The sequence below is a fragment of the Buceros rhinoceros genome, unplaced genomic scaffold (genome assembly GCF_000710305.1).
Source record: "Buceros rhinoceros silvestris isolate BGI_N320 unplaced genomic scaffold, ASM71030v1 scaffold20049, whole genome shotgun sequence".
In the NCBI taxonomy this organism is placed as follows: Eukaryota; Metazoa; Chordata; class Aves; order Bucerotiformes; family Bucerotidae; genus Buceros; species Buceros rhinoceros.
In genome coordinates, this window is record NW_010429988.1 from 1 (window position 1) to 26,396 (window position 26,396).

Sequence of the window (26,396 nt, forward strand, 5' to 3'; positions counted from 1 at the left end):
AATGCGATCGGCTGTAAGAAAGCAGCTTGCAGGAAACCCTGAGGCAATGTGCATAAGTCTTTCTGTTGCAGTGCCCTTGGAAAGGCCGGAGAAAGAGGCGAAGGTGATGTGGAGGACTGTGCTTCGCCCTGCGTAGAAGGTAACTGCTCCATCTCAGGTCCTAGCGTGGGGCTGCGTATCTGCTCAGCCATCCGTGGGATTTGAGTTCACTTGTCTCTCTAGGGGCAGTTGTGCCAGTAATAATGGGTCAGAAATTGGTGTCTTTTTCCAGAAACTGATCTGTATGCTTTGGTGTTTGGAAAAAAAAAAAAAAGGTGATTTAATTTAGATGTTAACAAGGGTCTTGGAGACAGGAAATGGTTTAGAAGAGGTATGGGTGCATCCTGGCCGTTAGGAGATGGAGCCTTCTTACCAAGAGTAAAGAACTGGCATAATGGATGTTGTCATCATAAGACTTTCAGGCACAGGCTATGCGTTATCAGGGTTGTTTTCTCATCACGGAGTCCAAATCTGCTGCAGTATCTACCGGCATTATGTAAGACCTTGCTGATTAACACTGGTTTCTGGATTAATGGCCACTGTCCCTACTCTGTTACTTTATTTTTGATTAGTGCAGCTGAAATCAGAGTCCATTATTCATATTCAGCAATAGCCTAAATACTTTTCTTGTTAGAGGGTGTATCTTTTGCCCTTGTAAAGTGATAGATGGATCTTTGACTTTTTATTTTGGTATGTGTACTAGTTATGGATGTTTGGTGTTAGATACAGGCATGTCACAGCTGCAGTTTGGAGCTCTAGAGCTCTCACAGAGCCAGGACTTTGAGAATGACTTCGTGCACAGTGAGAGAGATGCTGGGCATCAGTTTCACCCTGGAGCTGCTGTCCCTGCTTCCAGGCTTGTGAAGAACGATATACAAGATGGTATGTGAAAGTGATCGTAGATGTCCTTTTGTTGCTTTGCCAATTCTCTCTGGTTTCTTTAAATTACAGATGTTACGTTTCTTTGACAGGAAATGCAGTATTAGTAATGCAGTTTCAAAAGTGAGTTCACAGCTCATGGGTAGTTTGAAAGAATTTTGCATTCTCTTCCCTTTGGGCTAGTTCACTGGGTTTCTTGTAGCAGTTCAAGTGCTATCGTTGATTCTTGCACCTCTCTCCTAGTTTGTTTCTAGAGTATTCAGACAGTCTGATACTGAATTCCCTCCCTGGCAAAAACCTCATCCTGTCCTTTCGTTGTTGTTACCATTGATAGTTCAAGATTATTTCTTTTCATTTAAAGCTTGTCTTGATGTTTGTGCGATTTGCAGAACTGCTTCTTCTCTTTTCTATTAATCCAGGTAACCCGAGTGACAAATCCCTTCTTTTTTTTTTTTCTTCCTCTCTTGCTAGAACTGTGTGTGGGCAGCACGGCAGCTGCTTCCAGCACAGAAACACAACCTGGTTTGGAAGGTCAGCCAGAGAAGTCGGCAAGGTAAAACAGTCCGTGTTCTTTGTAGGTCCCTCACTGATATTCTGGAAGTTGATTTGTGTCTTTTTTATTAGATTTTTTAGACATAGGAGAGTTCAGGCTTCAAGGCAAAAGAGAAAAGTGAAGGGAAGGATGAAGTACTGATGAGACCTTTTTGCAGCAGAGCTGACGAGTGCTTTCACCATTCCTAGCTGAGAAAAGAGGTGGTGTGAAACTCTTACACACAAAGATATCAATAGGTTTATTTTTAAGGGAGGATGATAAAATATACTAATAACTTTCTTAAAATTAAATGACTGGAATATATTAGAAGTAATAATTCAGTTTGTCACAGAGGTTATTTCAAGATAACTTAACCACTGCATCACGGGCTTTGGCCTCACAAGAGAACTCTAGAGGCTGAGCCGTGGTTATTCCAGGGTGCTTTTGAGTGTTTGCTATTGTAAATTTTATAGTCTTAATTATTTTCATATGTGAAACTTCAGTTTGTTGAAAACTCTCTATATCTTTTATGCCAGATAGAATAATATTTAGCTCATCTTGTATTGTCATAATCTTCCACAAAATAATATTAAAAAGGAGGTGAAACAAAATTTCTCAAATCTACATTGGATAGAATTCAGTAGAACAATCTACATTCGCTTAGACTGGTAGATAACAGTTTCTGAAAAATCTTTGTCATTTTGTCAGGAGGAAGAGGTTGGTCTTCCTTTTTACCTTTTTTTTTTTTTCCTGTGGTATACCCATCTGAATACCTTTCATCCGTGCTGATAAATTTTCTTCACAAGATTGCAGTAGTACTTCATACTTCGAATTTCTCAGGTCCGTGACTGTGTCTTGCTTTTCTAGGACTCTGCAGGAAGCAGAAGAGCATACTGGAAAACAACTGCCTGGCTGTGACCCCACTAAAACTGAGAAATCCCTTGATTCTGGTCACGAGGAGTCGGATATCTTGTCAACTCAGGAAGAGATGTTTCCTGAGAATAATGCAGCAGGTAACAATAGACAGGTGGAGCCAAAATTTTCATCCTAGAGATCATCATAATCATCATCCCTACTTGATCTTTTCAGGCATGTAGTGTTTTAGGGTGCAGAGTGCTGTTGAGTATTTTTCACATAACTTCTGCTAAAATTGAGGGTGCTTTGGAAATGAAAAGCCACGCGCAACCTCTTTCACTACACTGTGGACCAATGTCTAAATGGCACTTTGTGTTAGAATAGTTATGCTGGCTTGTTAAATGCATTAATTTCCTTTCTTTTTGTGCCTCTTTTGTTTGAAGAACAAACCAAAATACTCTACCGTTGTACCCCTTTCTGAAGCTGGCAATAATAATGCCCACTCTTTGTAGTGACACACAGTTTGAAGCATGGGTAAGCACCGTAGGCAAATATCATAGACCTTCTTATGCTGATTACTTGGCAAAACATTCCGCCTTACTCCTCTGAATTGTCTTTCCAGTTTAGGATAGGGCGGGATCCTGCAACCAAAATCCTCATACTGCAGTTTTGGTCAGCCTTACTTGTCATCTAGGTTAATGTGAGAGATCCCTGTAAAAGAAAAGATTACATGAAATAGGACCAGGAGAGAGGTCAGCACTGTATGTCTTGCTGGGAGGATGTCTGTGTCTGGTTGGGGATCCACAACTGAGAGGCTAATAAAGAAATGGAAAGGTTCTTAATTATCTTCATAGGGAAAGGCCTAGAAAATAAAGTTTTGAAAGGCAGCTTTGTCACGATTCATAAAGCATGAGCTAAACGCTTTTTGTTTAGTTTTAATTTGTGCACACCTGTGTCTATGCCAATATGATCTGTGCGTGAACCCTCTGTATCCAGAAGGTTCAACAACAATCTCCTATTCGCACTGAGTCAGTGGTCAGTGCAGGGTGCCTGTTCTCATAAGAATCTTGCCTGTATTTGCGTTCTAATGCTGGATCAATTCTGCTGATCTTGGAGCCATTGAGGATTTTTCTTTTAAAATTCCCAGGTCGGAGCACTTGTACAGTCCGTCCTGATAAACCTCTGTCCTCTAGGTACAAACTTAATTTTTTTGTCTTAACTATATTGTGCTCACATTTCACATACTGAAATTTCACGTGCAGCCCTTCTCCAGCGGTGTGGAAATCAGCTCGTCCTTGCCTCCCTGAGAAGTAACTGTGCAGTAGTGTGAATATCACTCCTCAGAATTTTCTGATCAACTTGGTTATTGGCCGAATTTCTAATCTTTATTTCCCTTTGTTCAAACCTGCTGCAGGGAGTGGCTGTCCGATATCCGGGGTGGAAGAGGGAAGTTCTCTGGTGTGTACCCCTGCCCGCAGTCTGCAGCTCCTGCAGCTCTCTGGGCAGGGATCCCTTGTACAGGAGAGTCATTCCAAGTAAGCAAAAAATCCCACAATTATTGCAATAGCCTAATTGCAGTAGTGTATTTCCACCACCCTTCTTTATTCAAGGACTTGTGCTTGACTTTAAGCAATCAGCATTTTAGTTTTACACTCTGGGAAGAACAACGGCTTTATTTTGTGATGAAATGAACTGACAATGCCCATGTGGTCAGTGGCCATTTCTCAAGTCTCTTGCATTTTTTAGTGATGTGTGGTCTTCTTTTCCACGTCCCCTTCTCTTGGTCTGCAGTGTCTCTTCAGGCTTGGCTGTTCCTCCTCCGGTTGCCTTTGGATCTGATGCTCTTGTCCCCAGCAGTCCTACTGAACAGGAGCAAGCACAAGGTAAACCTTTCTCCGTACTGCTCTGTGGTTGTGTTTCTGTGCTCTGTGGTTTAGTGTGAGTGTGCAACCATTTCAAAACCTGCTAAAGTTTATTTAAAGGGTCGAGCAGGATTGAAAACGCTGTAAGAGGCAGATGAAGGGAGATTCGTATTTGTGACTCAGAGGCTGATGTGCTCTCCATTCTCTGCACAGCTGTCATAATAAAATCAGTACTGTCGACCAGCTCCCCTTCACTTGAAAGATGGGAGATACTTACTGCTCTCTACAGTTACCTGAAAGGAGGTTGTAGGGAGGTGGGGGTCGGTCTCTTCTCCCATGTTATGAATGACAGGATGAGAGGGAATGGCCTCAAGTTATGCTAGGGGAAATTTAGGTTAGATATCAGGAAAAATTTCTTTGCAGAGAGGGCTGTGAAGCATTGGAACAGGCTGTCCGGGGAGGTAGTGGAGTCCCCATCCCTAGAGATATTTAAAAACCGTGTGGATTTGGTGCTGAGGGACATGGTTTAGGGACCCTGGCAGGGGGGGTTCACTTAGGGTGAATGGTTGGACTCGATGATCTTAAAGGTCTCTTCCAACCAGAGGATTCTATGATTCATATGGGATACAGATTGGTGGTTGCAATTGTCCCCCTTTCTGAGGGACAAGCTACAGGCAGATGCAATAGGAAGGCCAGGGGAGGATATCATAACAGTTATTTTACCTTAATTTTGATGAATTCCACAGTATTTTAAAAAGCTTTCCTGCGTTATGTTGTGTATTCTAGAATGCCATGCCAAAAGAGAGATTGTCTCGTAGCATATCTTGGTTCTTAAACATTTTCTCTGAGCACACGTTTACCATCAGGAATAAGATATCCATCCATGCAGACTTACAGTATGATAGAAGATCACCATTTCTTTCTGTGAGATTCCCACCACAAAATGTGAAATACTTTTAAAATAGATATTGTGTTAGCCGGAATCTGAATCTGGTTGCATGTTAATAAAGATAGCAAAAGAAAAAAAAACCGCAAAAACCTCAGAGAAATGCTTTCTATAAATTTCAGATAGCCGCCTTCTAATTGTAGAAGTTCTAGACCTGTAGCAAAATGGTTACATAAATTCTTAACAAAACACTTTCTCCTCCCCTCAAATTTAATGATATGGATGTTTTTGTTGATTTCATTTTATATTTTATTTCCTCCAAAAAGAATTTACCTGGAGAAGTGATTTTAGATTCACCCATTAAACTGTGAGAAAGTTGCATGTGCCACTGAAGACGAGTCTTTAAATAGAGTGTTGGAAGCTTTAGGTACAACACAAGAATTTGCTATTAATGTATTTTCTGTCCCTTTGAAGCAGATGAAGAGATGGATATATCTTCCCCTGCCGAAGGAAGAGAGCTGATGATGAAGCAGAGAGGGGATACGCTAGTGGAGATGGCCATCCCGTGTATCCCACCAGAACCTCCTGTCCTGCCACAGGCTTCAACTCCAGTGTCCCAGAGTGCCCCAGCCTTCTTTCCTGGATCTTTACCTATGCCATCACAACCGGAGTTCTCTCATGTAAGGTTCATGCAAATACCTTTTCTGAGGTTTTCACATGGCTCTTGCGGATGTGTGTGTGAGTCAGCCTTTGTGCTTCTGTGTTGAGCTTCTCTGCTAAGCTGGTTCTCATGAGCTTCCCTGTTCCCACCGGTCGGTTACATATTGATCATAATGTGTGGTAGTTTGCTGTGCAGAGAAAACATGGAACAGCTTAATTTCTTGTCTTTTAATCTATGCTAGAAACATTTTCTGCGCCTTTTGTTTTTCCCCTTTCCCTTTTTGGAAGGCTGCTGCTTTCTGATGCTGAACTGGGTGTCCCGCATCTCAAACTGCATCATAAATCAGACTTTTATCAGGATAGACCTTGGCATCATTTGTCATGGAGAAAGTGAAGCTATTTAGTGATAGAACTTTTGTATTCTCCTACAAAGCTAGAATTCATTTACTGCATTTTTCAATTTGCTTATTCTTACTCTGTGTTGTTTCCTTTGTGCTTTTTGATTCTGGAAGTTATTACTGTTCAAAAGTAATTAACAGTCACTTGGTAGCTTTATAGCTTGATGTTACAAATTCAATCAACTCCAGGCAGAAAATAAAGGTTGTGCTAGAGTCTTCAGTAGTGGAAGCCAGGCTTTTCCTTAGCTAAAAGCGGATTCCGTGCTAATATGATAGATTCTGCCAGAAAGTCTTTTCAGAACCCTGGGTTGTTTGACTTAAAGTAGCTACTAATTTGCCGTAGTTGACCTGTACTTCATAATTTGGTGGTATGAGAGGTGTACCGAGGATTATGCCTGACTTGACTTTTTAGTTCCTCTGTGGTAATAGGTGGTGATAATTTTTTTCAGCAAGAACAGGGCAATTACCACTCATGTAAATGGGTGGGGAAAGTTTAGGTTTTTTGGGTTGTGGTTTTTTTGTCTGAAGATTTATGCTGTGCTTTCTCTGCTTCATAAATCCAGTGTAACGTTCTATGAATGACAAACAAACAGACCTACTCAGGATACTCCATGTCCCACTTTTTTCATTTTAGGATATCTTTGTTCCAACACAAAGCCCAGAGACGAAGCCTGAAGGAGAAGAAAAGTCTTCTGCTTTAACCCACTTATGTTTACCAGGAGATCTCTCTGGACCCACAGATGCTTTGTCAAAGATGTCTGCAGGTGACTCTGAGTCCTGTAGGCTGGTGCTTTCTGCAGGTGAATGTAGCCAGTCCACAAATACAGAGGTCAGTCCAGGCTCTCTGAACACGGGCCAAGGTAACGAAAACACACAGGTAGAGATGATTTCTGAATGCAAGGCCTCAGACTTGAGACGCTGCTCTGTGGAGAATGACGATGTAAAACTGAAGATGGATGCAGGTGATCAAGCTCTCTCTGAAAACTGTGAAAAAGCAAAGAAGGAGGACTTAGATACTGCAGGAAAGCCTGTAATACAGTTAGTTAGTGCAGATGTAGCAGGAGATGGGTCATTAGCCCCTACAGCTCACCGGGAGATTGAGCGTGTTTCTGGAAGTCAGGCTGCTGCAGATCAGTCTGGTCTGCCTGAGATTTTGTCATCTGCTCAGGGTAGAGAAGCGCAGTCTGAGGATTGTCCGTTGGAGGAGACTTCTGAACCTGAGGCAGTTCCTGAGACTCAGTGTGAAGAACAAGAGGAAAAACTGGAAGTAAAAGAGAAGCAAATAAATGAAGACAGTTCCCTTGTTAACATAACACTTTCTCAGAGGTTTATTCTTGAAAGGGAAGCACAGTGTCATGAAGATATGGAAGTGGAATTTCCTGATGGTTCTTGTAAAAGTAGCAAAAATTTCTCTGATCAGGCCCGAGAGCTAGAACAGATTGGACCAGAAAGCCAGGGAAAAGAAACTTCAAAAGATTGTGCTTTTGACACTGGAGAGGCAGAGAGCCGGGATAAACTGTCCTTTAAGGCTGCTTCGGAAAACATGCCAAAGCTCAAAGTTTTATCTAAGCCTTCTGTAGGGGAGTTACTGGAACAGCACAACAACTTGTTTCCTAAGGTAAAGAGTGGTGTTCCATCAGAAGTGGTGTCGTGTGCCAAAAACCATCCAGGTGGTTCAGAGTTGGGACAGATAATGGTGATAGGGAATGAGCCACCACTTCAGGAGAGAGTGGTTGATGTGCTGGTGACTCAGCAGAAGAATCGGGTGTCAACGAATATGGAGGATGCTGTTACGGGAAGGAATCTGGAGCAAGAAGAGCAGATGCGACCACAGGAGAGGGCACCTGCTGAATCCCCCAGTCCTTCCAGCGGTGAGTGAATTTGGGTTAGTAGTTCACGGGGGCGTGTTTTGAGTATGGACCGCTGTGTACAGTCCTCGGTGTTTTCAGGGAGCGCCGATCTTGGGTGTGTGTTGAATGGTGTCTCTGGAGAGCAGCACTACAAGTTACTGTGTTATGTACATAACATGCCTTTTCTGCTTTGTCACACTACTGCAGGCAAGAAAGAAAAGGTAATTATTGCTCCTGACACACTCTTGCTGTTTTATGGTGGAAACGCAGAGCAACTTTGAAAACTCCGAATGTTGCAACCTTGGCAATGCTCAGGGATTTTTGTAACCTTTTTTTCCCCCAGAAGCAGCAGCACTAGTGACCTTGAAAGGAAGAGGGTGTGTGGCAGTCTGTATTTTCTCTCTTCAGGTCTCCTTACTTTTTTTTCTTTCTTTCATTGTCAGAGGAGAATTTTCTTTGTGTGAGTGTATAGAGCAACTCTGAGCTAGAAACTAATAGAGCAAATTTATTGAGAATATTAAACTGCAGGACCAGAGTGTTTTCCGTCTCTTATGATGATGCTGTGTGACTTCCAGTCTCCTAAGTTGATGATTATGAAAGTTAACGGGCTGAAAACATTAGTTTTCAATAGGTGATGATTGTCTTTGCATCTCCTGAACAGATCAGTGTGTTGTAGAGGTTTATTTAACTCTTTTTCACTGATTTGCTAGGTAGCTTATGCCCTGTGAATTATCTTAAGTCCTTCAGTTAGAGTACAGTGGAAGATGGATAGAATTGTAGAATTAAATGAGGGGTCTAGCAGGGAAGGCGTTTGTGAGCCATCCAGTAGATTCAAATGGGCCAGTCTCTTGATTTGGAATTGTGGAACCTATAAAGCTGTCAGCTACATAGGATTGCTCTTACTGCTATAGTCTGTTCTGCAGAGCTTTGTTCAAGTGATAATGTTTTCTGGTTTTTCCTTTTGAGAAATAGGGCATACTGCTTAAACTTACATATCCAGACGCCTTTTTCCTTTACGTACTCAGCTGATAACCAACCTGAATAATTCTCTGTTTCTTGTCAGTGAAGGACATCTCTCTTATTTTCTGTGCTTATTTATGTTTGGTTTTTTCTGAGAGCTGTACCTTTCTTCAGAACTTCTCTCATAATTCTTGTAAGTCCAATATTTTTTGTTACTGTTTTCTGAACTACTTGTTTAATTTTTCCAGTTACAAACTGACCCTTATTGTAGTTTATGGCAGCTTTGGCTGTTTCTTCGGAAAGCCTTTTGAGCTTGTATGGTTCCCTTCCCTTTTCTTCAGTTCTTGTGACCTTGAACCATGCTGACTTCTGGAACATGCGATCCTGTCTGGAAAGGTCAAAACGGCAGATTTCAAAAAAGAACAAGATCAAGAGTTTTCTTATTTATGTCTGAACAGAAGTAGGTGAGATGACTTTGAAGTGCTAGATGGAGACTGGGATGAAAAGGGATTGAGTGGAATACTTGTGTGTTTGTAATACCGAATTTGCTGACAAGTTTGAGAGGGAGAGCCATTGAATAGTGTGGAACTGGCTGGTGAGAAGAAACTCGAGCTGCTGAAAAACAGGGTGAAGGTAGTATCTTGTGTTGTAAGATAATGACAGGTAAATATCGATACCCTAGGGGTTAGATTACAGCGAGGGGTGGAAAAGAGGTTTGAGTGCTTATGCAGGTCATCAGTTTTGGAGAGACTTCCAACAAAAGCTAATAGCAGTTTTCAAGCTAGACTTTGCTATAAGTGTCTGTCTACACATTTTGAAACAAAATAAAGCTCAAATTACTTTCAAGGAGTAAGTGGCCATGGCTTTTTCACATCAGTGACATCCAAAACCAAATTCTGGAGCGGTTACTTTATTTTGAGCTAAGTATATATTTAGTAAAATGTAAAAATTACCTTGCTTTAGGGGTTCTGATATCTTTGTTTAGAGTTAAAAACTCCTCTCTCCCAGACGTGTACTCATAGGAATGAACCTGTACTGAACCTGTTGAGCACTGTTTAATATACCAGCTGTCATAGCAATTTAATGGATGTCACTTTGACAGCCATTCTTCTGAATGCAGTAGCACCAGTCAGATGTTTGGGAGCTTTTTTGCGTTCTTTAACAGCCCATGGCTACTGACCATCACTTTCTTTCAGAATGTTACAGCAAACAGCTTTGTTGCTGAGCGTGGAAGTAGAGTGTTTCAGTTGGACAGAAATGCAATGAATTTTTTTAATGTGGTGCATTCTCTGACAGTAGAGTCTTTGTTGGCCTTGGGAACTGGTGCCAAGCAAGTAACATGCTGGAGGCGATTTGGTGGGTGATTTTGTCAATCAAGACAGTAGTGTCATCAGTTTCGGATTGAAGTTCTTAATTTGTGGGTTTTAGATGTGTCTTAGCAACATCTTATCCAATGTTTGGAGGCTGCCTCCCTAATGACATTTAGGGGATATTGTTTGTAAGTGGTACAGTTGAATCATGATGTATTTTTCAAATTGGGAAAAATAAAAAATAAAACCTCAGTGGCAGATTGCGGAGACTGCACACAATCTGAGTCACTAGAGTTTTAGATCCTCTGTGCACCCAGAAGGTCAGCTTCTTTTTTAGTGTTAGATTATTATAGTGCCATTTAATGGCATATTTTGTTGTCGAGGTGGGTTTTTGGTCTTTCCTGTTTAGTCTCTTAGGTCATACATCCTGTTTAGTAATAGGTCATTGCGCCTTTGTGATAACTCTGAACCAGAAACTGAAGATCATAGTCCCAGGGAATTGAGATACTGCAACAGCCAGAGGTGCAGTTACACTTCATCAGTCTAGCTTGACACACAAGTTCCCTCAATACTGAGTAACAGATGCATATAGATGAATATAAGAGCAAAAACGCAGTGGGGAGATGCTTCTGCAGTCCCTCGTCATCCAGAAAAATACAGTTTAGGAGCATGCTGAGTCTGGAGCAATGGCGTTGTTTTTTATAATACTTTGGGGAGATTTGGTCAAAACACTGTCAGGAAGTTCAAAGGTGTTCTGATCCCATCGCATTTTGTGATCTCAGTTCAACTTCTCTGTGAACAAGTGCAGGGTGTCTGGTGTGCTGGGACTGCGTGTTTCTTAAGACAGCTTGGCACAGCCAAGAGACCAGTACTGGAACTTGAGCTGGAGAACAGTACAGGTTTTATTAAATACAGCAGTCTGTCTGGCAGTATGCTGCCGAAATGATAATAAAATGAAGATAAGCAGCTGTAGTGAGGTAACAAGGTGGGATGTTAGGTTCCACTTCAGTATGGTGAAAACTTGTTTGTTTTCTCTAATAGTATCTGTTGGTTTAGTAACTAGATGATCTCTTACTAAAGGTGATTTCATAAATTCTTTTGATCATTTGTTATTAGCCTACCGAATGTGGATTCGTAGGCTAGAAGGGATTGTGGTAGCTAAACAGATGAAATTTCAGTGGAGTTCCTGAAGACTTCAGTTTTTAAATAAAACACTTTTTAACACTGAAATCTGCTCCAGGTCATGATACGACAGGCATTCATAAGCCATTGGTGAGCAATGCTAGTTGACCTTTTGATCAGTGGTGTACCCCCAATGTGTGAGTCCCCTGCGCTGTGAAATGCCCACTGCAAAACCACACAGGAGTCCTTCGGCTGATCTTGAGGATGTTGCAGTTGCTGGACCACATCTTTCAAACTTGTGGCGGCAGGGCAGGGGATGGTTTTCAGTTGTCAAACAGACAGTGGATGGCTTTCCACTGGCTGGGTTTTGTTCCGTGGAGGGATTATGTCTTTGTGATGTATTTATGGCTTCATTTGCCACAAGGTGGTTGTGTAGATCGTATGTCAGTGTCTTGTGTGACTGAAGAATGATGCACTGCATCTGGCTACAGCTAAAATTTGTATCTGAATGTCTAGTGCTAGCTCTTGAATTTAAGTAACTTGAGTTTCTGTTCTCATGACCTTAACTAACAATTTTCTGATACTCTTCAATTTATTTTTCCCCCTAATACATGCTGGTTGAAATTCAGGAGTTACGTACATTGTGACTTGCATTATTCAAATGATATCTTGAATGAAATCCAATGAACAAATACAGCTTTAGAAAAAAGGGAAAAGGAAGGATAGTGACAGAGATAGTGAAAACCTATTTCGACCTCATCATGGGGTGGAAAGGGTTATCTGTTAGTTTTCTTAAATACTTCTATGCAGTTTGGAAAGAATGGAGCCTGCAAATTACTGATATGTGGTGTTGAAGGTTTGCGAGTAAATGACATAGGGTGAGGCAAAAGGAGGGAGCATTTTACTAGGGTTTCCCTGTATTTTATCTGTTAAATCCTACAAGATCCCATAGTAAATGCACCAAGGCATGGTTTCCCTGTTGGGATAGGCTGCCTCCGCCAATAGAGCCTGCAGACCCTTTATGGTGGAGACTGCACAAGAAGGGGCAGAAGTGTTGGGAGACGATAGGTGGATGGGACCAGCCTTTCTGGTGGCATCCTGCAGTTCTGGAGCTGCAGCGTCTCTTACTTCTCTTAAAGCTTACTTTCCAGGCAAGTGTCTGCTATCATCATCTAACCCTTAACTGACTGCTGCTAATTGTTCGGGCTCATAGGTGGATATCTGCTGACCTTTTATCCAAGGCTGTCTCATGGTAAAGCATCATTCTGTGTAAGTTTCAGGTTATTGATTCAGGCAACACATAGCTCTGCCAGTTCATTTCTGTCCTCACCTTCATTTCTGTTCTCATCTCCCTATTCTGCGGAAAATCCTGAGCGTTTCTGAAGCCAAGCTGCATTTTGTAAAATTCCTGTTCATGTTGGGGTATTTAGTCTCACTTTTATCTAGCACCTGGGGACAGCTGCATCAAGTTGACCACAGCTCTGATTTTTTCTGAGAGAGATTTTCCACACAGAATGTGAGGAAGATCAGTTAGAGCAGTTGTCCTGAAACCAGTAACTGTTAAGGGGGCTTTTGGACAGGACAGCACCAGGGTTATGCTTTTCCCTGTTTCCACAGCACAGTGAACCTGTGCTTTGTATTTGATCCAGAGTAGTGCCCTGAAATTACTAATCCTGGTGCTTTCTGTCTTTTAGAAACCCCGATTCATTTTACTTTGCCGAAGGAGGGAGATGTCATTCAACCCTTGACCAGCACAACGCCACCTCTTATTGGCCAGCTCAAAATGGGACCCAGAAGGCACAGCACGCCGATTGGTGAGTTTGACCCAAGTGGTTCTGTTCTGCAGTGAAATCCTATTTGGAAGCTTTTGATTCTTAGTGCATGATCTGATGGGATAACTCAAACCTACCTTGGCAAAAACCATTACTGTTCTGTGGGGAAGACGCGTCCCTTCTCCACACTTTCTTGTTCTCTTCTGTTCTCTCCGCCATCTCTAGTGAAGGCGTTTGCTCCCCAAGTGTGGGGTGGTGTGGAACGTGGCTTCCTTGTACTCGCTGTGTTCCTGCGTACAACTCCCATTAAAGAATGCAAAAGTCTCCTCTGAGCAGTGGAAAAGCTTAGACTAGAAGAAGATTGTTCCCAATATTTATAATCTTTCACAGGACTTGCTCTGCTTGGTTCACAAAACAACACCTTGTGTTTGCTGGGTGAAAGGAAGGGTGTGTAGTGAGGTGTTCTGTCGCAAGCGAGGGATGGTACCTGTGCCACAGAACTTTCGCGCTTCAGAACTCTAGACAGGAATTTCCACTGCTGTGCTACCGCTAGTAATGCCTACAGGGAAGCGTCCTCAGAACAGAGCTGGCACCTGAACCTTACAGTGTGAATGACAGTAACTACTTCTTGTTTTACCGTTTGTTTTCCTATTCTCAGTGGATGATAGTTGCCCAGACAACACTATAACAACTAGTGATGTTACGGCAGAGAGCACAATGGGGACCAACAATGTCACGGTGGAAAGTGCAGTGGTATCAGCAGATGTGTCGGAAGTGAGTGAGAAAGGAGATTCTTGTGCAGTTCCTGAGGCCGATGCAAAACTCTCTCTGCGAATGAACCTTGTCACCCCTGAGACTGATGGGAGTGAGGAGTCCCTGCCATTCAGCTTGGAAAGTAAGAGAATGAAACTTCAAAAGATGCAAGTTCTACTAGATCTCTGCCCTAACTCAAAACTGCGTTGTGGCATTCCCCGAGACAGTCTCTGAGTCTCTGTAATTTTTCTCATTTTTCATTTAAATTCGTTTCTCTGTTTCTGCAATGTTCCAAACAAGGATGGAGTGAGAGGAGAGGCCTCTATTGTGAGGAAAGATATTTCCAGCAGACTAAAAATTGTGAGATGTACAGGCAAAGTCACAGGACAGGAAGTGGAGTTTTATATTGAGAGGGAAAAGATTTTAAAAGCATAATTTGGACAAAAAAGTTTGACAGCATTTTAATCAGAACAGTTACATTCAGCGGAGTAGTCTAAAACTTGCAGAAACTTAGGACTGTGGTGAGCAGCTGGGCAGGAAGGCCTGGGCACCCTTTGTCCAGCGCTACTCAACTTCTCTTTCTGCTGAGTGTGGGAGTCTGGGAAGGGGCAGGAGACTCTGAATGTCTGAAAGTGACACCAAAATCATCCTTCCCTCCTTTCTTGTTTCAGAGCCTATAGCTGGTGACAGGCAAGATGGATCCTGTGCTGCTGCTGCCAGGTAACTGGGCTTATTGCCGCATAGAGTTAATGCAAAGATCTGGGTAGATTCTTTTTCCACTTGTTTCCAGCAGCAGGGAAAAAAATATTAAAATGATACGCAGAAGCAGGGAATGCTGTTAGCAGTAGCCATGACATTAACTCTTCAGCTCTCACAGCAGGTTTGCAGTACACAGGAAAGGTGGGTGCCTCGCCTGCTCTGCCACTACAGGCTTTGTGCTTCCTCATGTCAGCATTTTGCCTCCTCCTGACTGGTCAAAGCAGAAATTCATGTCTCATGCAGTTCGGAATTCAAGTCTGCCCTTTCCACCTCTTAAATTTCAAATACATGGTTTTCTGCTTTCTTTTCTTATTGTGCAATTTTCTGCAAAGAATATGTCAGGAGTTCTGAAAGAGAATTCTCTTTTTGATATGAATCTGATAGAAACATAACCAGGTCACTGATATACTGAAATCACAATTTAACGTGTTGACCCAAACATAAGTTGCTCCCTTGGTCTTCTGATTTGTATATGTGTCTTATCTCACATGAATGCCTAGCATTGCTTGATTTGAGCCTTTGGGCAGTGCGGTTTGTAAGTACTAGTAGAAGAGTCTGAGTTGGAAGATAGTGACCTGTTGTCATCTGGGTGAAGTATAATGGTTTGAAGCAGTGAGACAACTTTGAAGTGAACTCAGTATCTCCTGTCACAGGATTGCATGCTGGATGGTAATCCTGCCCAGTGCTGAGGACGAGGGGCAGTCATTCCTCGCTGGTTGAGGGTGGGTTGCCTTTGTAGGTATAGGTGGAACTTCATCTCTCAGGGTCAGGTTTATGATGGTCATTCCCGCTATTTTTGTGCTGTCATGAAAATCCCGAGAAATAAGGTGTACATGGTCTAACTGTGTCCCCTGTGGGTACCAGAGGTAGTAGGTGGTGAAACTCCTGATAGGGCTGCAGTTTTCCTCACCCTGTTTTCTGGAACTGTTACCTTGCTCTTGGCTGTTAAGAGTACGACAGAAGTGCTTGTGCAATTGCAGCTTGTTTCTTGACTCTTGAGACTGACCACCTCACTCATTCTGTGACTGTATAGGTCAACGAGTTCAGTACCCACTGCTGCTTTCCCAAGGGGATAGAGAACTCTTGTTTTGCTGTATAAGGGATTTTCTCGCTCCCTGATGATTTTTTGTTTGTTTGTTTGTTTTAAATCTGCATTGCTAGCTCCCAGAAAGCATCATCTGTGTTTAGTCGTGTCTGTGAAGTTCGTCGAGAGGATGAGGCCAGAGGTCATGGTCTTTCCACTTCTCCATTTAGGTAACTCCTCACAGTCTTTGCCTGCCAGTCCTGATTGGATTTATATGCACATGTGCATTTTCTACATCAAAGAAATTGCACTAAGTCATTGTCTTTGGGTGACTTAGAAGGTTGGGGACAGCGGGGTAAGTATAATAAGTGCTGTATGTTTGTATCTCACATGGCAATCAGACTTACCTTTTTTACTGAGCAGCGATGTGATTCCAGCTGGCTAAAACACTTTGTTAAAATCTGGGGCTTGAGAGAACAGATCATACTTACAGCTGCTCAAACACCTTTTCTTTCTCCTGTTCAAAGTTCTTAGGACCTGTTGTGTTTGTTATTGTTTCTGCTATTGTCTCCCTTCCAAGTCCACCAGTTTTTGCTGTCTCTGGTTCCTTTGGAAAGAACTGTGCTCTTGCATATCTTAGAGTGACGAGGGTGCTGGCTGGCTGGCCAGCTGTAGAAATCTGCTTCTTCAGTGTTTCCCATTCTGTCTTTTGTTGGGGCAGTGAGATCTTGGTGTATGGAGAAAGAGTAACCTATATTTCGAGAGCTTTCAGCAGTTGCTCTAAAGACATAATGAATAGGGAGTTCCAGTGCTTGGCGATATACAGACAGAGAACAAAGTCAGTCACTCCTCAAAGTCCCCAAGCACAGGAGGGAAACAAAATGTGTACTTCTAGTCAGGCTCAGTGCACAGTCCCGTACAGTACCTGACACACTTCTGGCGGGGCAGAGGAATTCTAATGAAAGCATTAGACAGCGTTTGTGTCTGTGCTCCTGCCTCCTCTCGCCAGGTGTGGTTACCAGTTTCCAGCCAGTGAAGCAGCCTGTAGCAGTTTGGAGAAGGCATGACTTCCAGAAGCATGTGGCATAGTTGGTGCCTGACACGTAGAGTACAGGTTGCTTTATTAGTGTTTGGAGAAGCACCTAGTTCGCTACGGGTGTCAGCCGTTCTTCCTGCTGCCGTAGCAATCACCTGAGAGGGGTCGAAAGGTTACTTTATAATTTGAGGCTTACTGAGTTCTGTGCAGTCTTAAGAAGCAACTGAACGATTGCTAGGTGGTTTTTCATAGTGCTTTCACCTGAGTGGCAGCATATTGGTTGTCTTGCTTTTTTAATCAGTAATTTTGACCTGTGTGTAACTGGTTTGCAGGGGGAATCTGTTCGGTTTTCCTGGCGTGGCAGAAGATGCTGAATTACATAAAAATCCCAGTGACTGGCAGTACCAGCAGCACAAGGCAGATGACATTGGTGGGCAGGTGCTAATTCCTCGAAGGATGCAGCAGGACTGCCATCAACAACCTTCTTCTGGTGCAGAGGACAGGGAGTCTGTGGAGACTGGTACTGTAAGCGCTCAGCCAGAAGAAGGGAGAAAGCAGAAGAAGCCAAGTAAGGCTGTTACAATGGATGAAAGCCAAGAGAGGTGGGCAAACACCAGGAATAAAGGGATTCAAACTACAGCAGACTGCCATTTTACCCCAACAACCGTCACAGCAGCAACACAAACGTCAGAAGAAATCTGTAGGCAGGTGGAAGTGGGAACTTGTATGTCTGGGCAAAGACCTGGGCGACAAGATGCGAATGTTCAAACTGAGGAGAGCGGGCTAAAGCTTGTGAATGTCTCTGGAGAGGACACGGATTCTCTGCACAGTCAGGTGGGGAGAAGGCTGCCTGCATTTAATTTTACTGATAACTTCAGCCAGTAAATTCACTAACAGTAGGTTCTCTGTAGAACAAAGCCAAAAGACCACTTCAAAATGTTAATGTTGGAGGCTTTTCTGTATCACCTGCACACAACCGCTGAGGTAGCGATGTGATACTCCAGTTTGGGAACTAAATATCTCTGTATTTATTTTCTGGAAAAATATTACAAGTTCTGTTTGATTGGTTGTTTTTTTTGTTGTTGGGGTTTTTTTTTCTGTGTGTGTGTGTCCAGATGTAGTTAACACTGTAAAAAAAAAAAACAACCCTTCTTTTTGTTGGAAGGAGGTGGGAGTTGCATGAATTTTTGATTGAAGTTTCGATGTCCTCTGTTTTGCACCAGCCAGCTTCTGACAGCTTGTTCTGCACTTGATCCAATGTCAATGGAGAGAGCTCCTCCAGAGAAACATTCTAATAAGATGAATAACTTTGAATTACTATTGCAGACAGTATTGCAAACTCAAGAAAAATCACTGCTTTGCAGTTACAGCTTGTTTGTTTTCTTGTGAACACAAAGACTAGAGAAGTAACCGTTTCTAAACTTCAGAAGTCCTCTGGGATATAGGAGATTAACCGGGCCGTAAACAGGCATTGTATTACGTCTGAGTCCGCTGAGTGAAACCAACCCAAGCAAGTTTGCTGTTTCCTCCCTGGACTGCTGTGGTTTCCCTTCCTCTACCCTTCAGCAAAATGTGTTCAGTTCTCAGTTGCTGAGGGTCTCTTGTGTTGTTACATGTAATTTGTAATGAGATGCTGACAGGCTCCCTTGAACACGGTGTGAAGAAACTGTACTGTAGAGATTACCAGACATCATTTTATTTTCATTGCGGTCTGTTTTGGTTTTAATTTGTCATGTTTGTTACAGGGAGAGGAGGAGTTTAACCTTCTTCACCCACCCAAAGGCCGAGTTCAGCACCGCCACACGAGAACTATTCGAGAAGTGCGCACTGTTGTTACACGTGTTATAACGGATGTTTACTACGTAAATGGTGCAGAGGTGGAGCGGAAGGTGGTTGAGGTAAGTTCCTGTTTTCAGGGCTAAATGTAATGATGTATTGGCTGAAAAATAAAGTTAATTAAAATGAGAATGTGTTGTGGCTGCAGAAAACAAGTTCAGTGAACAAGTCGGCGTGCTGTGATGACAAACTTTTCTTCAGGAGCAAAGATGTAGGTGATTTAGTGCCTGGCGAAAGCTGTGTATGTGTTGATGGCGAGTTTCATGCCTGATACTGGATTCTGAAGACACACTGACTTTTTTCTTCCCAAAGAACTGAACAAAAGACTTTACCATGTACATCCAACCATTTAAAAATTCTTAGGGTTATGTTAGGATAGAGAGATTTCAGAATGGGAGCAAGCAAAAATCACTTCTGCCTGCGAAATTGAGCTATGTGAGGTATTTGCAGCTCCATGTCATCTTTAACTGCACTCTGAGTCGTGTGGGCCAGATTCTTCAAGAGAAGTTGCAAAAAGCAACTGAAACCCCCAAAATAAACAAGCCTGGTTTTAGTACACTTGGGTTGGTGTATGTCCATTCATCAACTGGAAGATCTTCAGGGAATTTCAAAAAACAGCTGACAAATGCTGAGTTGATGTGCAGAGAAATCATACTGGCCTGCTAGCAATAAAATGTTACTGCTGTTCTGCTGTGATGGTGAATAACGCTCGCGCTGTGTTGCTACAGTGAGTAATGACACAGAGGCATAAACTAGTGCAAATAGGATAAATGAGTTCACTGCTTATGGTTTCGCATCTGATACTACAGATGGAATTCTGTATTGTAACATTAGAGAATTAAGTACCTGACAACGTGTATGATCACAGTCATATAACCGCTTCCAGTTTATCTGCCAGCATTTGATACTTTGTAGGCACATGGTTTTACATCCATAAAATGTAATGGCTCCAAATGACCAGCTGGCTGGTCTTGGATTATTAGTAACCAAAGGCTATAGACACAGCTACAGCGTCTCGTGTATTTGCTTCACTCACGCCCTCGAAGGGTGGGAATTACTCAAAGCCAGACTAATTTGGTGCTAACCAAGCTCTGTCCTGCTGACTGATTTCTTAATGTGACTTCTTTATACAGAGCAGCTAAAGGCCTGTAGTGAGAGACTCGCTGTCAGCCAACAATGAGTGCAGGCTGAGCTCTGCAGGGCTTTCTTCCGTTTCATGAGTGTGGTCCCAACTTGCCTGTGCTTTTGCCTGGTGATTGTAGGGCTTCCTTCTAGCAAGTGCACCACCTTTGACGAACCTCTTTTTTTGTCTTAAGGAAACTGAGGAGCCTGTAGTAGAGTGCCAGGAGTGTGAGACTGACACAACCTCTTCTAGAACTGCGGCGGGCTCATCACTGACGTCAGGGGACCTTGGCGATGTCAGCTCCTTCTCATCTAAGGCCTCGAGCCTCCACCGTACATCCAGTGGAGCAAGCAGCGGTCACTCTGCCACACACAGCAGCAGCAGCTCAGGGCGAGGAACTGGAGCTGTCAAAGGGAAAGCATGTGGGACAGAAACTGGAGAGTTTGCTTTACCTATTGGCAGAGGCGTCTTGGGAAAATCAAGGTACGTGCAGAGCCTTGGGAAAGGACTAACTGGTATTTTGCAGAAGGGAACAGCTGGCTCAGGTGGAGTGTGAAGCAGGGTAGACCCTAAACCAAGAATTTTCTGGGAAGAGAAGGAGGTATTCTTTGCCTCCATGTCTGTTCTTCCCAAAGGAGTAGTGTGTTTCCTTGTAAGGCCTTGCTTTGCCTGAGCTCTTGCCAGTTTAGCAGCGATGAGGTAAACTTCTTGACCACTTGGGAGATCACAGAGAAAATGGGGGGGATCCTAATGAGATGGCTTCTCTTTTCAGAACAGTTCACTCATAAATTCTCTAGCCCTAGGAAAGGAGCTGGTCAGCCGGCATCCCCACTCAGAGTTAGCCAGGCAGGAGCACTGCCTTGTGAGGAAGAGGAGGATGCTATATCTGGCACTCGTCAGGGTAGCAGAGCGCCTGTGACACCTCGTGGACGAGGAAGAAGAGGCCGCCCACCATCTCGAACAACAGGAGCAAGGTACCCTGGAAAAAGGAGGCTATAACTTTAATTTATTGCCAAGGAAGAGAATGGGGAGCTGCTGTCTTAATGTGACGGATGAAAAGGAGTACTAATTGTTTCAGGAGCTTGTTTTTGGTGACAGCATGCAGCATCATCCGGCTCAAATATTCTTTGTTTAGTAACTGTTTTTCCTGATCTTTCTGGGAATTCCTCCTCCTGGGATGCTTTTCTCTTTTCTACAGAGATTCAGCTGGACTGCCAGGTGTGGAGGATCTATCAACTACAGCATCACCTGAGGAGAAATCATTTACTCGACCAGTTCGCTTGCCAGATGGAGGGGAGAAATCTGACACTTCTGGCTTCTGTGCCTTACTCCTCCTGGGATGCTTTTCTCTTTTCTACAGAGATTCAGCTGGACTGCCAGGTGTGGAGGATCTATCAACTACAGCATCACCTGAGGAGAAATCATTTACTCGACCAGTTCGCTTGCCAGATGGAGGGGAGAAATCTGACACTTCTGGCTTCTGTGCCTTACGTCGAAGTGACTCTCCAGAAATACCATTACAAGTGGTGACTGGTCCCTTGGACTGTTTTGTGGGCCTCAGGGTTGTAGCAAAGTGGTCCTCAAATGGGTACTTCTATTCTGGGATGATTACCCAGGATGTTGGGGCAGGAAAGTACAAGCTGCTCTTTGATGATGGATATGAATGTGATGTGCTAGGAAAAGATATTTTACTCTGTGATCCTATCCCTCTGGAGACTGAGGTGACTGCGCTCTCGGAGGATGAGTACTTCAGTGCAGGTAAGAGCACGCCTTGAGCTCCATCCCTGGGTTCTCCGAGTTGTTGAGTGCAGTGGGAAATGGGTGCTTGTCCAGGAGGATGAGAAGCCTGGGTGTAGCTGCTTAACGGGTGTTATTTGCTCTCATCAGGTGTGGTAAAGGGACACCGGAAGGAGTCTGGAGAGCTGTACTATTGCATTGAAAAGGAAGGCCAGAGGAAGTGGTACAAACGAATGGCTGTTATACTGTCTCTGGAACAAGGAAATAAGCTCCGGGAGCAGTTTGGGCTCGGTCCTTATGAACCTGTCACCCCCCTGACCAAAGCAGCTGACATCAGTCTTGGTAAGGGGAGGTGCTCTTGAGCTGCTGGCTCTGCTCTTCTGCCTCTTGTGCCTTTGAGATGCTTCTAGTTCCTGATCTAAACTACCAGTGTTTAAATCTTTCTGGGTATTCAGCAATGCTTTTGTTACTTTATAATAGGATCCTTGAGATCCTGTTAGTGTTTTGTGTCTTGCTCAGAGACTTAGTGGTATTAACTAGCTTGTGGAGAGTGTCCTGCTTCTAGGACAGCAGTGCTGTACTCATTTACACTCGGTGGATGGCTGGTCTGACACAAACTCTTCAGCAGTGCTGGGAGGAAGAGAGACAGGCAGGGTGCGGGGCTTGAGAAAATAGATACCTAAGTGGGATTCTCTTCTTTTTCTTGCTCTTCTCTGTCAGAGGGTGGTGAGAGAGGTGCTGTGTACCTTCTAGGTACTACTGAGTTTAGCCACCTCTGTACAGATAGGTAGGGTGAAAGCTCGTGGAGGTAGGTGACAGCCAGTGACCGGTCTCTGTATACTACACTACAGATAATCTTGTGGAGGGGAAGCGGAAGCGACGTAGTAACCTTGGTTCTCCCAGCACTTCCAGCAGCAGCACAACTCCCACTCGTAAAGGGCAGGAGAGTCCTCGCATCCCAGCGGGCACACTCTCTGGGAAACGGAAACTCGTTGCTTCTGAAGATGAGAGATCCCCCGCTAAACGTGGCCGCAAGACCGCTGTGATAAAGCCTGGTGAGAACATTATCTTCTGCCCTTAAACTTGCATTCACCTGTTCTTTTTTTCCTCCCTAGTATTTCTGTAATTGATCTTTCCACTTCCCATAAGCAGAAAGTGGATGAGGTTGCTTGCTTGCCCTGCAGGATTTGAGACTGATCCTCCCTGGCTGCATTCAGCAGACAGAGGTATTTTTAGCACAGTCTGAGTACCTACCTGCCAGCTTTCCAGTTCTGCCTTTTAGAAATGTTCTGACCTTAGTGCTGTGATTCGCCTCTCTCCTTTCCGATCTCTTCTCTCGATCTGCAGTCAGTCTGAAATGCCTAGCTGTCAAAGGGACCCTTCACAGTGGTGTTTCAGGGTGTTGACAGACTGGTGAATGCTGTCCCAGTAATCATTCAGGTTTTGATTAGAAGATTCTTTGCAACCAGAAGAGCAAAAGATCCTTCCCTATCTGAGTGTAACCCTAACCCCATCCTGCCTCCGTCTCCTCCAGTAAAATAACTGAAGTTGAACATACCCCAAATCTTACCCGGGGTCTTTGTGCTGAATGTGACTTCTGAGACTCACACAGTGCTTCTGTCTCCCTGCAGGGGCTGTGAGAGCTGGAGAGTTTGTAAGCAGCTGTGAAGGTGGAGATGCTGTAGATCCTCCAGTACTGGAGGACCATCAAGGACCCTTGCCCCACAATAAGACCCTCTTTTTGGGCTATGCCTTTCTCCTCACCATGGCAACTCCCAGTGACAAATTGCTCAATGACCAGAAGCCATCAGATGGTCCCACAGGGAGTAGTGAGGAGGAAGAAGGTGAGGCAAATCTTACCCCCTGCATTTCCAAGTGGGATGCTGTGGCTTTAGGAACAACACTGGATACTGTCTGGTCAGGCATTTGTGTGAGTGCTTGCTTTGCCCTTTTGCTCTTTAAACCTGTGCAGGAAGGACCTAAGACTCAGTCTTTGTTTTAGAGAATTGACAGCCTGCAATGTGGCAGGCCTCAGTGATGATCACAGGGCTGTTCAGCAAGCTGAGAACGGTGTGAACACTAGTGAGATCAGCAGTCTCAGAGTAGCATAATATGAGAAGGAAGGTTTTGAGAGGTAAGGAATGAAGTACGAAGGGATTCCTCCTGGTTGCCTTTGCTAGGGTCATGTTTCATGCAGTGAACTTCAGCATGAAGAAGGTGACCAGGTGCTCAGGTGGCTCATTTGGCCAGTGCTGCGCTTCCCTTTCCGCCTTTTTTTTTTCCCCTTGACTCTTCCAAGGGTTTTCTCTAGATATTCTTGGGAGAAAGGCTGGGGTCTCTGACTGGAATGGATGATGAGGGCTCTGTGGACTGAGGATTGTATAAGCAGATAGAAAGTTCAATTTTTGGCTATAATCTGTTTCTGCTGTAGAATTTTTAGGGATGACTCCATATGACAAACACTACATAGCACAGCAGCTGCGAGCTGGAGCTGGCTATATCCTAGAGGACTTCAATGAAACCCAGGTAAGGGCTCACTTACTAATCTAGAACGATGGCCACAGAATAGTTGAGATAGATTGGAAGGAATTGCTATGGCTTGTCTTGTCCAACTGCCCTGCTGGAAGCAGGATCAAACGGAGCAGATTGCTTAGGTCCTTGTCCAGTTGGGTTTTGAGTATCAGAAACAGATATGTTTCAACAGATATGATACAGAAACTAACAGGCAGAGTTTTTGCCTGTGAACTGCGTAGCTTGGAATAGGTGATTATTATGGGTACTCCTGATTTCAGAATCTAATTCACCTTTCACGTAATATGGCTGTGAAAATCAGGGTTTCAGTTGCTTTCTTCTTTAAAGTGTTTAGCAGCGGGATAACTTCTGGGGCTTTTGCAAGCACTGTCTCCTGTTTACGTCTCTCTATCTCCCCCGAAGTGTAATGCAGCCTATCAGTGTCTCCTAATTGCGGACCAGCACTGCCGAACGCGGAAATACTTGCTGTGCCTTGCCAGAGGGATCCCTTGTGTGTCTCACATCTGGGTCCATGATAGCTGTCATGCTAACCAGCTTCAGAATTACCGGAACTACCTTTTGCCTGCTGGCTATAGCCTCCAGGAGCAAAAACTGGTAGAATGGTAAGTGCCAAGTAACCATGATCAGAGTCCACAGATCGAGGGTTTAATCAGGGAGAATCGTTATGCTTGGGAGGCTCTTGAATACTGCAGGTCCTGAAGGTGTGCCTGGCATGGCTCCCCGTGCTTTCCCTTCCCTACAGGAACAGCACTTCCATCTCTTTCCTTGGATTTGCAGTGGCCTCAATGCCAAGGTACTGTTGGGTGCCACACACACACAAGAAGACAGTTTCCTGGCAAGTGAGAAAGGTGTCAGTCTCACGAAATCAGGCAAGGCTTCTCCAGCTGCTCAGAAATGGATAAAGGAGAGCAGCTCTACTGCAATTTCCTTTTCCTTTGGCTTGTTTTGAAGTCAGCTTCTGCTTTTTCTGTAGAGTCTAGTCCAGTAGGTGTGTTCTGAGAGAACAGTTATCAGTCAGACTCCTCAGGCAAGGTGAGGGAGGGACAAAAGCAGTTTGTAAATCTCTGTGGGCTTTTGGGCAGGAGACTGATGCCTCCTGAGCCCTGTCTCAGGGGAGGCGTTTTGGATATGCACAGAAAAAGGTGGTTCAGGATTAAGGAGGAGCTTAGCCAAACTTTGGATTTAGGCTGCTGCACACACACCCCACCAATGTTGTCTAGCTGGTTTACTCTCTAATAAACAGAGAATTGTTGCAAGGATTTCAGGCTGTTGTATGCAAGATACTGAAAGGACAAATATGGGACTCAGTCAGGTGACCAGAAGTTGATGATAACGGGTCTCAAAGTCTCAGATCACTAGGCTCAAATAAAGCCTCAGATTACTAGCTATTCTTAGCAGTCTGCATTTCTCCTCTTTATTCTGCAGGCACCCACGAGAAAACCCGTTCCATAACCTGAAGGTTCTCCTGGTGTCAGACCAGCAGCAGAACTTCCTGGATCTGTGGTCTGAAATCCTCATGACAGGGGGAGCGGCATCTGTTAAGCAGCATTGCTCGAACGCTAACAACAAAGGTACTCGCGGGCCAGTGCCTCGTGCCTAGCAGTGGTGAATCCCATGCCGCTGCGGTCTCTAGTACAGTTTAAAACCATTCAGCGTGGCTGACAGGGTTGTCTGTAAGCATGAAGGCACGCAAAGAGCAGACATGAGCACTCTGAATGTAATCTAGATCACGTCTGAAGTGCTCCTTCCAGAGAAGGAGCTGCAGCAGTTCAGGACACTGGACTGACAAAGGGGAAATGCACAGGTTGCTCTTGGGCCTTCTGTAGGCCGCTACAACCGCATTCCTGTCCTGAACACAGCTCTCTCCCCTTCTCCACGTAGGCCTGAGGTCAGGACTGGTCGTGACCTAGTCCTGCCTGTAGTGTTGGCTACTGGTTCCCTGTTACTATTTTGAGTAGAGGGAATTGTTTACTGGCAGGGTGCAGGGTCTGTAGAGTGTGTCTGAGCAAAGAGAATTCGCTAGCTACGGAGGAGAGGTGGTTACAGTGGTGAAAACACACCGACCTGCTGCTGCAGAGCTGGTCCTTTTTCTTCTCGCCTGACAGATGCCTGTCTCTCCTTCTGTGCAGATATTGCTCTGGGTGTTTATGACGTGGTGGTGACCGATTTTTCCTGCCCAGCTGGGGTCTTGAAGTGTGCAGAAGCTTTACGTCTGCCTGTTGTCTCACAAGAGTGGGTGATCCAGAGCCTTATTGCTGGCGAGAGAGTGGGCTACAACAAGCATCCAAAATATAAACACGACTATGTCGCTCAGTGAACTGAAACTGTGCCCTGCTGTCCCACTGTTGTGCAGACTGTGTTTTAATCAGGTTTTAAATGTTTGTGTAATTGGACGGTGTGCATGGATTACTGTATATAGTTTTAACTGCTGGACTTTTATGATGAAATAAACGTTCCATCTCTTGTGGTAA

General features: G+C 44.1%; 1 protein-coding gene across 1 annotated transcript; it reads left to right on the top strand.

Annotated features, from left to right (window-relative positions):
- Positions 1–71: 71 nt before the first annotated feature.
- TP53BP1 (tumor protein p53 binding protein 1) lies at positions 72–26,396 on the top strand (the record flags this gene model as incomplete). The annotated part of the gene is made up of 23 exons (XM_010142865.1): positions 72–139; positions 763–921; positions 1,390–1,471; positions 2,318–2,463; positions 3,720–3,840; positions 4,097–4,188; positions 5,531–5,733; positions 6,746–7,982; positions 13,048–13,167; positions 14,550–14,598; positions 15,799–15,891; positions 17,030–17,531; positions 18,443–18,595; positions 19,850–20,139; positions 20,454–20,630; positions 21,017–21,414; positions 21,544–21,735; positions 22,245–22,448; positions 23,025–23,237; positions 23,825–23,919; positions 24,328–24,527; positions 25,351–25,496; positions 26,055–26,396. Coding segments are annotated over 23 exons (5,128 nt in total), but the record flags the coding sequence as incomplete, so codon positions are not given.